This window comes from Plectropomus leopardus, chromosome 20 (genome assembly GCF_008729295.1).
Source record: "Plectropomus leopardus isolate mb chromosome 20, YSFRI_Pleo_2.0, whole genome shotgun sequence".
Classification (NCBI taxonomy): Eukaryota; Metazoa; Chordata; class Actinopteri; order Perciformes; family Serranidae; genus Plectropomus; species Plectropomus leopardus.
In genome coordinates this window covers 23,295,566-23,310,897 of record NC_056482.1, presented here as the reverse complement: position 1 = coordinate 23,310,897, position 15,332 = coordinate 23,295,566, and the positions used below count along the sequence as shown (strand labels likewise).

The window sequence follows — 15,332 nt, the reverse complement described above, 5'->3', positions numbered from 1 at the left end:
ACCTCGCCGCAGTCCTCCTCCGCAAAGCGGGAGAGAAGACACGCAGCAGCAGCGCCAGCGCCGTGCGCCTCTCAGGAGGAGAGCTGTTATCCCAGCGGACACAGTCGGATTTCAGACTATACTGGAAAAATTACTAAAGCCTAACTTTTTTTGGTAACCAGCCCGGATACTTGCAGGATCTGAGTCTCTGCTGTAACCATGGGGGACGTGGTTTCCTCTCACCTGGATGAGAGCAGGCGGGAGATGATTACAGGTAAGAGAGGAGTGGCGGAGCTGCAGCTGAAGGGCGAATTCAGACACTTTCACATTGACTGAAGTTCCGCAAAACTTAGTTTATTCAAATCCAAAATAGCACTGACATTTTTGCATCAAAGTAATTTACTTTGCAGTTTATGTATCCTTTCCTAAAATGGCTTAAATTTCGTAAATATGGGGCCTTGGAATTCATCCAGATGTTTTTAATATGTCCATTTCAAAACATATTATCTGATTGTCTTTCTGCCAGAAAGCTTATGTGTGGAAAAAGCTCTAATATAATTACACTATCTTTGCATCATTTGTTAGAAAATAAGATAAGTTTATTTATCTAATTGCTGCTCAGAATTAAATTTAACACTGATTTCACTATAACCAAATTTGGGGGAGAAAAAATTGGGGAAAAAAGACCTGACATCAGCTACTTGGGCTTAAGGGAGAGTCTTTTGCCCAAATATTTGCTTAAATATAAAACATGACTTTTAGATAATGGTTGTATTCTGTGATTTTCTTTCTTTTTTTTAACTTAGCTATTATTTTTAGATTTAACAATGCAACGTCAGAAAAAAAAGGATTCATACAATTGTACCTTTGATGTCTTAAAACTTTTAAGACTTATGAAAAATTATTTTAGGACCAATTAAGACCTTATTTTCAGATTGATCAGTTCAATGCCTTTTAAGATTTTTTAAGGATCCACAGGGTCCCTGGGTAAAATACATTGACTCTGATATCTGCAGACACCCAGCTTTTAATGGAATTATTTTTTGTTAACGCCTCAAAAAGTGTCACCCTCTCCTGTTTAATTTTAGGTCAAAGCTTCTCATATATATCAATATATTGTTGCTCTGCTCAGCTTGAACACTTGAATAGCTCCCCCGAATCCCATCCCTGCAGCAGGCCTATTTCTTAGAGAGATAATAACTAGGTTTCCCAAAGGCGCGCATGTTTGTATAAGTTCGGGACTGACTGCTATTTAAGTCTCAGATTGCTGCAGCCTCCCACTGTGAACTGTGCAGGTCTGTGTGATTATTTCAACAAGGCATGCGAGCAGAGGGAAGCGTGCAGAAGCTGAAGCACTTCCATGAATCTTCTGGAAAATTTAAGACTGTCATTGCTAGAAGTAGTTTGGCAATGTGTTTAAGGTCCAAAACATCTTAGGAAAAGGGATTAGACTTGCTTGTTTCCGTTTTTAGCTGCTTTTTAGATCCTCCAGAGTTGTGCTTTGCAGAAACTGTTGTTTGAGAATCATTTGTATGTTTCTTCAGGATCGTAGTTGTGGTGTATTTTGGCACAAATACTTGCATGAGGAAACCACTTCTGGAAACTAAAAGCTATGTTCTTGAGGTCCAGACACTCAGTTTGTTTGTTGTTGCTGTTTCATGTGAACCAGAAAGGGAGATGCTGCTAGGAATAGTTTAACATAGGAAGAATAACATTGTTAGAGGCTGGCTTTTGTGGCGGAGGTTTCTCTGTTTACTTCTGTTCTGTATGTTAATTACGGTTTATCTGAAGCAATCATGACTGATTGTGGTTTTGCTAAAATGATTTCAAAATTAATTGACAACACATTTGATCATTGTTTAAACCACCTCAAGGACAAATGTGTGTGTATGGCCTGTCTTTTCTCTTTGGACTGTTATTATAGGAAAATTATGTAATTTGAAGACATCACCTTGGGCTGAGGGAAATATTTGCGAAAGCCACAACTTTTTCACAATAACTAAATAGTTCACTGCTTATAAAAAAAAAACTTGATTCATCGGTATAGAATATAAATGTGTTTGCCACCCTATAATGCACTGACACTGCCCTATATCTGATGTCATCCTACAGGTAGGCCTCTACAAAATAGAGGAATATGCAGCCTGTCAGCTTCACAATGAGCTGAAAAGAGCTGTAAACAAAGATTAAAGGTGTTGAGTATGAAAGCTTACCCTTGACCCTGGGAACGGCTGGTGTGACAAAGTAATCTCGTCTCAAAAGGCCCACTTCAGTAGCTTTTCTGGAGCTTCACTGCATGTCATCAGTGAATGGAGCTAGCTCGGGTGACAAGGTGTATAAACGTTGGTCCATTTGGGAAATCTAAAAATTAAAAACATGAACACAATCATTTTCAGTATTCAGCTAGATTACTTAAAGTAATGCAATATTTTCTGTTTATGGGTCTGGCTGCCAAAAAGCTATACATGAAAAGATGAGTCAAAGGGAGAGGAGGAGGGGGAGATGAGTGAAGCTGCAGAGGTAACGCAGGTAGAAACATGCCACAAGATTAATAGCTGAAACTGCTGTGTGGCTCTCACAAAACCTCCCTCTATCATCTGTACTCATCTATCTGTGGGTCTTTAGCTCTCTTCTTTGTATGAATGCATGCATGTACACATGAATAGCAGAACAAACAGCATAGTGTGCATGTGCATGTGTGCGCGTATGTGTAAGTGTGGGGGAGTGAGAGGGAGTGAGTGAAGACTACTCAGCATTTCTGTATTGGGAGTCTTGTTTGGAGTGTGTACCTCCCAACAAGGTGATTTCTTCATCCTCGCTAGCAAAGCACATTCTCAGAAAATTGTCTCCTCCCTCGCAACAGATGCAATATGCATTTAAGATGTATGATGTCATGCTTGTTTGTCTACAGATTAAGTAAATTCAACCACAGTGGTGATGTTTGAGTTACGAGACTTCTATGCTAAAAAGCCACGCCCTGCATTAGGAAAGATGACCTAGCATAAACATTTTCTCGAAAAGGAGTTGTTAAAGAATCTAATGATTTTTTTGAAAGTTACAAAAGTACATACTACAGAAAATCCTATAAAAAGTTTCAACAAATATCAGGGAAACTCATCTCTGATACAATATTTAGAGGAAATAATCTACTCAAAATTCACCATAATTGCTAATTTAACAGAAACTTCCTGCAGTTAGGCATTGGGGTTCATTGTACAGTTTCAGTTATTCTAGACAGTCATAAATTGAATATAATATGAAACGTCCCAAAATTATGTCAATTACGATCCATTCGTGATAGTACCTCCAAATGTCCCTCAGGTTTAGTATTAGTAATCTAATTTGTATATTTAAGTAATCGTATCTGTAAGTAGTTAGAGTTGTTTTTTTGTTTATTTATTTGCTTCTTTTCTTTTGTTTTTGATAAGTATCTTTGTACTTTTCCTTTTTAAAATTATATTTTTAAATGCATGAATGGAAACGTCATACATTTTTGAAACTGCATTTGTACTGTAATTTGAACATCTGTTTACAAAAACAAATCTGTGCAAAAAAACTATGCCAGTTCTACAGGAGTCATCAGTTCACTAAATGATAGTAAAGGAGTCTGTTAGAGAAAAGGTTGAGAACCACTGTACACGGATCAGCCACGCACTAGGTTTTGACCTAATTTTCAAGTATGTGTTAAAGAACAAGACTGCAACTAAACACAAGCAAAAGCAAGGAGTGGATAGTACAGACATTAGCTTATGTCAACATCTCATATTTCGGTTGTGCATTTTACTGGTTACTAATAACAAAGTAATGTTTCTGAAGAGATTATTTAACACCCTTTAAAGCTGTTTGGCTAAAATGCTAATCCTTCTTTGTGAAACATTCCTCACAGCTGCTTCAATAAGAAGTGATCACAGTTTTTCCTAGGTGCTGCTTCACCTCCTTTACTAGCACTGGTTCCCTCCCAGTCAGAGAGGTGAAGTTCGACAAACAAACACCAGAACAAACACCATGTTCAAGCATAGGAGGATTCATAAGTTTACTTGGGACCAGAACACCCTTGGCTAAGAATAACAGATCTGCAGCTGTATGTCTTGGACACCTGGGTCAAGAGGGGAGCAGCAGAGCTAACTGATCACCTCCTGGTGGTGAGTTGGACCAGGTGGCAGGGAAGACCCAAATGTATAGTGAGGGTGAAGTGGAGCGTCTGGCCGAGACCCCTGTCCATAAGGTCTTTCACTTTCATCTCTGGAGAATTTCTCATGCATGTTGTGGCATGTTATTGGCCTGAAGGGTCTCCTAACGATGCAGACAGGTACAAGGAAGCCAGAGGGGCTGCAGCTTTGGTGGTGGCTGAAGCAAAAACTTGGGTTTGGAGGGGTTTTCAGGATTGCCTGAGGCTGTCTTCAGTACGGGAGGAGACCAGCAGACCCCAACTAGGATATTGTCAAGCAGTGGGAAGAGCACTTTGAGGAACTCTGAAATTTCACTAACACTTCCTCTGTGGAGGAAGCAGAGTTTTAAGGCTCAGGGGAGGCCTCACCTCATCCCTGGTAAGGGTCTCAGGTAGTTAAGAAGCTCTTTAACGGAAAGGTGCCAGATGTGGATGAGATTTTCCCTGAGATGCTGAAGGCTCTGGACATTGTGCAGCTGTCTTGGCTGGCATGTCTCTTCAAGTTTTGATGGAGTTTGGAACAATGCCTGCAGAGTGGCATACCTCGGTGTTGGATGCCATTTTTTAAAAGGGAGACTGGAGGGTTCATTGACGTGAGAATGGCGCATGGGATCGGATGGCTGACTGGTGCACCATTAGCAGCTCCATTGTGGTACAACTTTCACCTGGCGTCATGACATTTAGGTTGTGAGCAAAAAGGGGAAAAAAACGATAATGCTGATACATGTGGCCATGAAGACTTTCTTTCATAGGATGGCTGAACAAAGTCAAGGTGCCTTCCCTTGGAGATTTAAGGGCCACATCCAACTGGCAGGAGACCCCAGGGTAGACCCAGAACATGCAAGAGCGTTTATATACCTTATCGAGTTTAGGAACGCTTCAGGATCCCTCAGATGGAGCTGGAAAATGTAGCTGGGAAAAGAAACATCTAAACTTCCCAGCTTAGCCACAGCGACCCAGCCAAAGAAAAGCAGCAATGTACTCTCTTAGATGTCATCTTTTCCAGGTGCCTTTTAACAGTTAATTTAATCACAATTACGGTAGAGTTGAAAGAACCACCTCATTGTTGCTGTGTCTGATGTCAGCTGTTTCTATGGTTCTTTAATGGCATAAAAGAGTATGGTAGGGTTGATGAAGGGATATAACAAAGCTTTCTGGCATGCCTACACAGGTTGAAACAGAGGATTGAGTGTGTGATTCATGATGTGGTCTTTGTTCCCAAATTCCAATATCCAAGTGCCCAAAAGGCTGTCCATGTACAATTATCCAGTCTGCTGACTTTGGCACAGCAAGAAAACCAGTGGAAAGTACCGACTCTCTGCACATTTGGAATGGAAGCCCAGTTAGCCAGCACTTACCTTGTGGAAATTCACACCAAATAGAGTTTCTGTCAAACTTCCACAATTTTGTTTTAAAGACAAAAGTAAAAGAAAAGTTTGCCCAAGATCCATATCTGATAGACATTAAGGTTCATAGCTAGCCTACTAAACTCTCTTTTAGCTGTCTCACAGTCTTTCTTTGTTTCCTCTAACCTGTCCACCCATCTCCTCCTGGCATGACACAGTGTTTTTAATACATTTGTGTCCCTGTCCCCTGTCTCCTCCACATTCTCTCCCCGTCCTGTCCTGTCAGCTCTTTCCTTCCTGCTCTCCCACTGCATACCGGCCCTCTCCTTCCTGTGTTGTCCCTTCCATAAACAGATCATAGTCATCACTGTCTGCTGCTGACCGAGCCAAACACGCTGATCGGCTCGCAAACTGACTCTTTTTCCAGCACTGGAACGTGGGAAAAGCTCATGTCCCCTCCAGCAGGTTCTTGGACTATTTATTAGAATTCTCCGTGCGGAGACTAGTGGAAAAGAAATGCTGAGTCAAGCTGCGGAAAGGATCAATACAATTTAGGAAGGCAATGATTCATCTAAATTGATATGGGGTGACTGGATACTTTAGCTTCTAAAGGGGTGCAACTAATCATTATTATCATTATCAATTAAAAATTTAGTCTGAAAATACTGAAAATGTGACAATTTCCAAGGTGGAATCTTCAAACATGCTTATTCTGACCGACCAACAGTCCCAAACACCTAAAGATATTAATTTAATTGTGGTAATAATTTTGTGGCACTGGCTAAAGTTGGTTTAAAATGCCAAGTAAGGAGACATCTAAAATAGTTATTATGATTGAATGGTGCAGACATTGTTCTGCGACTTTTGACTGTAGTCGCATTTTAACTATGCAAAAACTTTACAAATTATAGTGCTGTGCCACACAGCTATGATATGAAATATACTGTGCTGATAATACATATTAGGTATCATATTTTTCATGCTGCACAGAAGTCACTATGTTTGCTTTTCAAAAGGCCCACTTCAAATTTTACTATGCTGCGCTTTTCATGAAGAGCTGATAGCAGCAGTAGAGGTTTTGGCCTCTCTGACGTGGTGACACTTAATTTAAGATCGCATGTCTGCAAAGGAGAATTGCAGCTCCTAAAGTATTCACAGCCGATATTTACAGAAGATTTAAATTGCAAACGTGATCTAATAAATTTTAAAAACATGTCCAAAATTAAGTTAAAGTTATCCACAGAGATTCATGAGAAGATAAAGCATGTTACAAGACTTTGCCACATCTTTCTTGTTAGAAATTAAATAAACTGCATGAACTGTTATCTGCTTACTTGTGTTGTTTGAACAAAAATCAACTTTAACCATATCATCTAAGCTGTCTTCATTAGTTTTCACGTATCATAAATATGTTTACCTTTCATCCATTAGTCTAACTGCCATAGAAATATTATATCATTAGTGTGATCATCATTGTGTCTGTCTGTTTTGTCTCCTTGTAGCTCGGACCAGAGATGTAATGAAGGAGTTCAGTGATGTATACGAGCAGCAGTACGCAGTCGCTCTCTTCAACTGTGTTCGCTTTGAGATAGAAGGAGGAGGAGGAACGCAGTCACAGCTGCTTCACAGAAAGGCAAGTGCATTGTACCACTTATAAAAGAAGTTTAAACCTGTTCAGTGTAGAAAGATAAAAGACAAGCTATGCAAAGACAGAAAGTATGTGGCTTCCACCTGTGACAGGGTTTTAATATCTTATGTCATAGAAATGTATAACATGCATCTTGCTTGTAGGATTTCTGATATTTGATATACAAAAAATTTAGTTTTTACCTTTTGCAAGTTGAATAATTAATCATTTTGATTCAAATGATACTGCTGCTACTCAGCATTACAAATGTACAAACATAAATCTCTCCAGCTTCCTTTCTGCCATTTTAGAAGACGTATAAACAAATTTACACTATTGTTTCCATCAAAACAATTTATGCATTACACAATGCATTAATGCAGGATTTGTTAGGTAAACTGAGCTCAATGTTATACATGACGCGAGGCATGAATGAACTCATTTTTGGGGTCTGTCTACCAGTACATTACAAGGTCTCTGCATTACCACTTTGTGTATTTCTCTCATCATTTTTGGTAACTGAATGTACTAACAGTCCCACTTTTGTTCACGTTTTCAATCACTGAAGGGGAAGTGGAGCACATTTCACACATGAACAGAGATGCTGTTTGGAATTCTATTATGTTGGTTCATCTACTCTCTTCGCTGTGTGGAGGACAGCTGCCTGTGTGTGCTTATGATATAACGACGAAATGATGCACATATGAATTGACGCTTTGCAAACATGCACATACGCACATGCACGCACACACAGAGGAGACTCAAGCTATGGCTCTTTATTTTTATAATCTGCTTATTTATTAATTTACTTTCATTTAAAGATGCTCCGATACCTGAACTTGAGTAGTAGCCGATGCTAAGTAGTAATTGTGTTAAAAAAATGACAGCTAATGTTGTCTCGTGTGATCAAGGCCTCTGTAAAACATGAACAAACGCATACAGAGAATGAATGCCATGGAGAATTGTTTTATCCAGTAGAAATTATTGCCAAATTGCTGACATTTTTCTAATGGCGACTTTGAACTACTAAACAGAAATCAATTCTTCTTCACTTATCTAAAATAATACTTGCCAGTGACTGTACGGCATAACCTGCCATGTAGGCCACAGTTTTAGAGCAGCAAAGAACTGATTTCTAGGAATACTGCCATTTCACCCGTTGTGAAACTGCTTTAAAATGTGTTACTAAACTACATGGTATCAGAATGGTGCATAGGCTGGTATACTGACTGATGCCAGATCCAGCATTTTAGGCAGTATTGAGTCCTGCAATACTAGTATCGGACCAGTATTGGAACAACTCTATTTTTATGATGTAAAAATATTGGACTAAAACTCAACAATGCTATAAATGTTCAAAATCTGTCTGAAATTTGTATTATGAATATATGATTCATACCACTAATTCTGTCATTTAATTGGAGTGTATTGAAAGCATTGAGCTGATCAAATTTTTCTGGTAATCAATTTGCCCTAAAACCACATTTTTAGCTGCATATGTATATCAAATCCTGTGTTGGCATCCTTGTAAACAAGCTGCTTATTTAGTGAAAAATCAATAAACATATACAGTAAACCTGTATTATTTTTAACAATATTAGCCTGTGGTCTACCTCAGTTAACCTGAGAAGGCTCATCACGCTCTGCGCTGCCCTGACACTAGAACAAGTGACCCTCTCACTAATGCACACAAAATTCCCAGCAAACAAACAGCAGCTAATCTGCTCTCCAACACAAGCACCTCTTTATGTTTCAGCTGGGTTCCCTCCGCCTCGCCTTCGTTCTTTCCTTCCTCTCTGAGAGGTCTCAGTTACAGTATTATTTGATCTAAGACAGGAAACCTGAAAACAAAGTGGGTGGTGTGTGTCCTTGTGTAAACACTAAACAAAATTACCACCCCCACATATGTGGGAACACCAGCTAAGCGTCAGAACTCTTGCATAGATAAAGCAGATCTGAGGGGAGTTAATACAAAATGTACATTCGTATCATAAGTTTCAATGATACATAAAATATGACAATGTGTTATGCTTTGGTGCTAAGTGTCCCTGTGATTTTTCAGGACCCTCTGGCAGGGCGGTCCATCTTCTCAGGGAGTCTATTTCAGTATCTGGAGGAAAATCGGAAGTGGAGAAATCGCTTTGTGTCTGTGCCAAACAGCTACGACATCAGCCTCTATGAGAGCAAAACAGTGAGTGCGCTTCTTACTCGGCTAAACAGCTGTCGGATTTGGTGATCTGAGCACTCGTGTTCAAACAGTTTGCCATCTCTCTAATAGGCACATGAACGGGGCCTCCACCCAAAAGTAACCATCAACTGCGCCGGATACAAGGCTCTGAACTCAATGGAGGAATACATGGAGCTGATTAACACTAGCCTGCCGGGTGAGGACAGAGAAAATAATGAATATATTCTACAAATATGAACATATTTGACAAAACATGGTAAAAATGGTTGTATGTAGCATAACAGTTTATCAGCACATATTTTACACATACATAAGTTGACTTTATGTCTAAACATTAATTCAATAATATAATGTATTCTCTCTCAAATGTCCAAATTTCATCTAAGGGAGACAATAAAGGCTACCAGGGTTGCAGCGATAACCATCTCAGAAATGAATGTCGCTTGTCAGTATCACAGTATAACAGAATTATTAATATTGTCAGTCAGGTTATTTTGTTTAAACAAACATTTCAATATTATAATTGAAACTTGAAACCGTTTTTTAAAAAGTGTAAAAAGTCTCTCTTTTGAAAATAACTAATATAAAAGGTGAGATTTTTCCATCCAGTTGCATTTTCTTTGTTAATATTGTGGGTAAGAAAATGTTCACAGTATGATGACCGTCAGTTTTCATATCATGGTATTACTTGAAACTGATATAGCGCTGCAACCCTATTGACAATTGTATTTAAAAACACTTGTCCAAATTAATTAATTAAAGTGAATTAAAATTAAACTGAACAAAATGAGATATTGTTTTATCCAAATTTAATCTGATTAAAAACACAACAATGGGACAAGAGACTGAAAATGGGCAAAATGAAATTTCCGTTTTTAAAGTCCGATATTTTACGTAACTTCTTTTTACATATTTAATCTCCAATGCACCTGCTTTTTTGATTCTTCTTTATATATCCTTTTGCATTTTACTTATTGTCTAAAGAGCTTTCTAAATCTCTTAGTTTCTCATTTTTGTTCTATCGTGTGGTGTATCATAGGTATCAAAGCCAAAGTGAGCAGTCATCCATTTATCAAGTGTGCGACCCAGTTCCCCCTCATCCTGTGGCACCCGTACGCCCGCCACCACTACTTCTGTGTGATGACGGAGAAGGAGCAGAAGAAATGGCACGCAGTGCTGCAAGACTGTGTCAGACACAGTAACAATGGTAACAACACACACAAGCACACAATGACTTCACTTCCACTAAATAGAGCACTAATACCACTTGAAAGCTCCCTGGTGGCGTTGAGTTAATGAGATTCAGATTATTAAAAACTGTAATGAGCAGGAGATGACAAATGCTAAATTCAGTTGTTCCCAACTCACAGTGCAAGTAAACACACCAGCGCTCCACCCTGGACAATTAGTGCCTCTCTACCTTTGTTGGCGCTTCAGACGTGGGTGTGTGAGAGTTTGTGTCTCAGTGTGAAGCCTCTACATGCCATCTGTGTGAGCTGGTTGATCTGTTAATGTGAGATCATGCAGGAATGATGGGCATTTTATTTTTCTATTAGTCTTGGTAACAGTGTGACATGTTGTCGTTGGATCAGAGCTCCAAATGTGACAAATTTTTCAGCCTACACAGACATTCATATTGTGGGCTGAGACTATTTACTCAGCCTGTCTCTATCTGAGACAGGCATTTCTTTAAATTAAATTTGTCCTGTTTTATATTTGATCGTATTTATTAAGAAGCTTACCACTTTTACTTGAATGCTGCTCTTGTTTGTGAATTTATGTTACTTGGAGGGTACTGCGATGCGTTTTTTTATTAGGGTGGAGAACTAGTCCTGATCTGCAATAAAGGTTTTTTTTTGTGATGGCATGACTCATGTGTCACTGTGCTGAGACACAGAGTGCAGAGACGTGTCAGAGGACGTACAAACGTAACGTAATCAGATTTTTTTGTCATGCTGTATTCTTGGCTTGGAAAGAGTGGCATCTTTGGCTTTTGTGTAGAAGAATTTGAAGTGATACAAATGATTGGCCTGTTTCCAAAACTTGCCACATGGCATGTTGGGTGCAAATTGTTTTAATTGGCAGTTATATTTGAATTTTGCAGTAAAACTTAGGGAGTCCATTTGTTCCCTTTGTTTGAGGAGAGTCAAGTTCCTTTTTGTGGCTGCGTGCATGTATGCCTGCATGTGTGTATAAGTGATCTCACATTCACTGTGCTTTATTTAGATATGAGACAGAGAGAACCAGAACGAGTGGGAACGTTGGGGAAGTTGAGATAAAAATACAAAACTATCGAGATTCGAACAGTGAACATGATTGGGCTTGTTTGGATCCTGCTGGCTGCAAAGGCAGGTGGTGTTTACAGAGATTGTAGATCAAGCATAGATTATTAACAAAAGGTTCTCATACAAATCATGAATTTAAGACCACATCAGGCTTCGCCAGGCTTTGCCCAAAATGTTTATTGTAACACATAACATGACTTTTTGAACCTCTTATACATAGCTAAGTACCGGTTGCAGCCATGCCGTAAGAGCTTGTTCAAAAATCCAATTTTTGTTAAATTTGCACAGATCCTCTGGATCCAACAGATCCTCTGGAAAACAAACTATGAATGTTGTTGGTGCAGCTATACAGATTCGCATAACATTAATGCGAGAGGCAATGTCAATGGCAACTGTGTCTTAGCATTTTTTAAGAATTTTGAAAGATTGATTTAAGACATTTTAATACCAGTTAAGGTTAATGAATTCAATGCCTAAAAATATAAGGATCTGCAGGAACCATACATATTATAAAATATATATGTGACTGGGAATGACTAATATGCTGCTATGCATCCACTGTAGATAATGTCTGACATATTATATTACCCTGGCTGACCTCAATTTTTAAGCACACAAGTATGTTGTTTTACCACTGGGTGTGCACACATGATTATAATGCTGTTTGTATGGTTTGAGCTTTAAGGGTTGAACAGCTTTCCTCATGTGAAAGCAAATATATAGCTAAATAGTCTAATTGTACTTGAAGTTATTGTTAAGATGAATCAGCACACACAAAGAGTCTTTGTAACTGTCAAGTCGGCTGCATCAAATCACTCAACAGCTACAGAAAGATGCAAGCAAGTATGCAATGTAGTTTCTCTAAAAGTCTCCTCCGTTAATTAAAATCCTGTGTCATGAACTATCCAACAAACCTCCACACCATGTGTCAAATGAAATGCCACACTGGATCTAAGCTCATCAGCAGGCTGACAAAGTTGCCCAACCTGATTCAACCTTGTTTCGCGCTGAGCCAACTATCATGCCAACTGTGTTGCATGAATTCAGTGTTCTGCTTAATCACACATGTCTATGCTAGCAGCTCTCACAGGTATTAGTTTCAACATCCAGTACAAGCTTAAAAGATGGAGAATCCAAAAAACAGGAGCTTTTACTCTTTAGTTTAAAAGAGTCTGGTCAAAACAAGGCAAGGAGGCCAGATTGGAAGCCAAACACCAACTTTTATGCACACATTATTTCACTGTAATACAAAATGAGCCTCTGTCTGTCTTCAGTCATGCTCACCCGTTACTTCCCAGCACTACCTGTTCGGGCATGTTCAGTGAACGCCAGAGTCTCTGCCGCACATTCCAGATGTGAGGCTGGGCTCCGGGAATATGTTGTAACTAACAGAGTATGTGTTGCTGTTTTAAAGTTGCTATAGCTGGTGTCAGAGTCAATTGGCATTCATGTTTTTGGCCTGTGTTGACACGCCCAGTCTCACCTCTGTCAGGTCTGTGTTGTGAGGAAAACCAGAAGCGGAAAAAGACTTTTCCTAGGGGTGATAAATGGTTTTACAGCCTGACCCCTAACCCCTCTGCAGTTTAATTTACTCGCTGGATTCATACACACACATTCATATACACAAGCATATACATTTACAGTATTTTCAAAAGGGCTTATTTAAAAATGTTGGAATTAATACTTTGATTTAATAATAAACGATTAGTGTGAATTTTGTATGGCAATGGATGGCATCTGAGACTTTGCACATGGTTTCCTAAACAGGGCGGAGTTTTAAATTTGGAAATGAACACTTTTTTAATATTAAATCATTAGTTAAAAATTTGTACGGCAGTTGATGACATCTGAGACTTTGCACATGGTTTCCTAAAACAAGTGAAATATGACCACTTAATGTTACAGAGCATTTCAGTTATAGTGCACAAAAGTTTGGCAGTGGCCAAAAAGAATAAACTGCTGGGAGCGAAGCTTTATGCAAAGCAGTTCTTCAGCTGAAAACTGACACTATTCATCTGGCTTTGATAACTAAAAACCACAAGTTAAATGTTCCCACTGACACACTGAAGATACATTTGCATCCACTAACGCTCTTGTTGTTTTATCTTGAATAGCTCTCCAATAAAACATCTTTGCATCTCTCCTTAACAGGATGATTTGCAAAACATCCTGTTAATAAGCTCAGTTAGCAGGTGACCTCATCGCAGTATTCTGCTCAACACAAAGCTGCAGCCGATCTGACGTGTCAGTGTTCATGTTGGCACCGCAGAGTTAAACCAGGTTAAAGCTGGACAAGGACAATCTGCATACCTAACACACCCTTTACAACAGACATTTTTGGTAATAACTGTTTACCTTTGTTTACACTTCAAAATAAGTAGTTGAAAAGATTTAAATCTGACTGTCCTGGATGCTTGACCTTCAGCAAAACATCTTGTAATTAACCTGGTAAATAAAATGTTATTATGACTGAAAATAGACCTAGTAAGCCCAAACTGAAATTTTCCATAAAGCCACAGGCGTCTTAGAAAGTCTCCAGTGATGTAATAGTGTCGCGGTTGAGGTTAAATTCATAACCTGACAAGTAAACACAATGACGTCTACTCCCAAAGTAGTTTGTGTATCACTTAACTGGCTGATCAATGGAGTGAAGCAACATTTTTTTAAATAAATGAACGTGGTTCCCACACAATTTTACCAATGACTTTCTAAAACTTTTCCATATTTTACCCCATTTCCATGACTTAAAGTAGTTAAATCCAGCCTGCCTGGACACCTTTTTGAAAATAAGCTAGTTGAAGTAAGGTGCATTTCCAAATGTGGAGACATCTGCACACTTCCTTAATCCATGATCAAATCTGCCTATTATATTCTGCTCAGCACAAAAATGTCAGAGGTTTTGGTACAGCGTCTCTACCAAGGTCTGCTTCATGAGCCATTTATTATATTTGTTTGAAAGCCGTGCATTATTTAACAAGCACTTCCTGGGAATTTCTAGATGAGCAACGTGCTAGCACTTGTTAACTTAGCTTGCATAAACATTCTTGCCCCCGTTACTAGCTGCATACACCAATGTGTATCACGTGATAGTTTTACCAGTTAAACAACGCAGCACTAGATTTTAAATTTGTATGACAACGTATTTAGGGATTTATTTACCTGTAGGTTTTTAATTTAGCTTTATATTCATTTTGCCATACATTTCTTGTGCAGCAGCAGAACGGGATAGTGTTTCTCTGAGATCTTAGGTGCAAAATACAGAAATAAATATCAGAAGACACTAAAAACAGCCACCGAACACTAAAAACAGCCCAGCAATAAAACGACTACAAAAACAGACACTAACAATAAAAAGCACTAACCACCAAACCAAACATAGTCCCTAAAAACAATATGACGGAAAATAAATATGAAATAAAATAAAAAACAATATAAAATAAAATCATATAAAATATATACCATATAAAAAAAATAACTTTAAAATTCTAAACATAGTGTTGATTCCAAATAATTTTCAAGCCTGGAGATAAATTTTTCTAAATTAACAGCTTTTACAGGAATTTCATGACCATGGGAACATTGAATTAGTAGCATAGGTAATATTTAAGCAAAACTGGAAAATATTCGTTAGTTCCAGCTTTTTGATTGATAGTGAAATAACTGATAATCAAATATCTTTGGCTTTAAACTGTTAGTCTCGCAAAAAAAAGCAATATTATAGGCCCTTAATGCATATATC

The 15,332-nt window shown here is 38.5% G+C and overlaps 1 protein-coding gene across 1 annotated transcript in view; it reads left to right on the top strand.

The window, feature by feature from the left end:
• Positions 1–15,332, top strand: part of niban2a (niban apoptosis regulator 2a) — a 33,570-nt gene continuing 18,238 nt past the window's right edge. Inside the window, exons 1-5 of the mRNA XM_042509413.1 lie at positions 1–253; positions 6,996–7,126; positions 9,183–9,311; positions 9,399–9,504; positions 10,348–10,515. Coding sequence (XP_042365347.1) covers positions 199–253; positions 6,996–7,126; positions 9,183–9,311; positions 9,399–9,504; positions 10,348–10,515 — 589 coding nt within the window. The 5' untranslated portion in view covers positions 1–198. The remainder of the gene's footprint in view (positions 254–6,995; positions 7,127–9,182; positions 9,312–9,398; positions 9,505–10,347; positions 10,516–15,332) is intronic.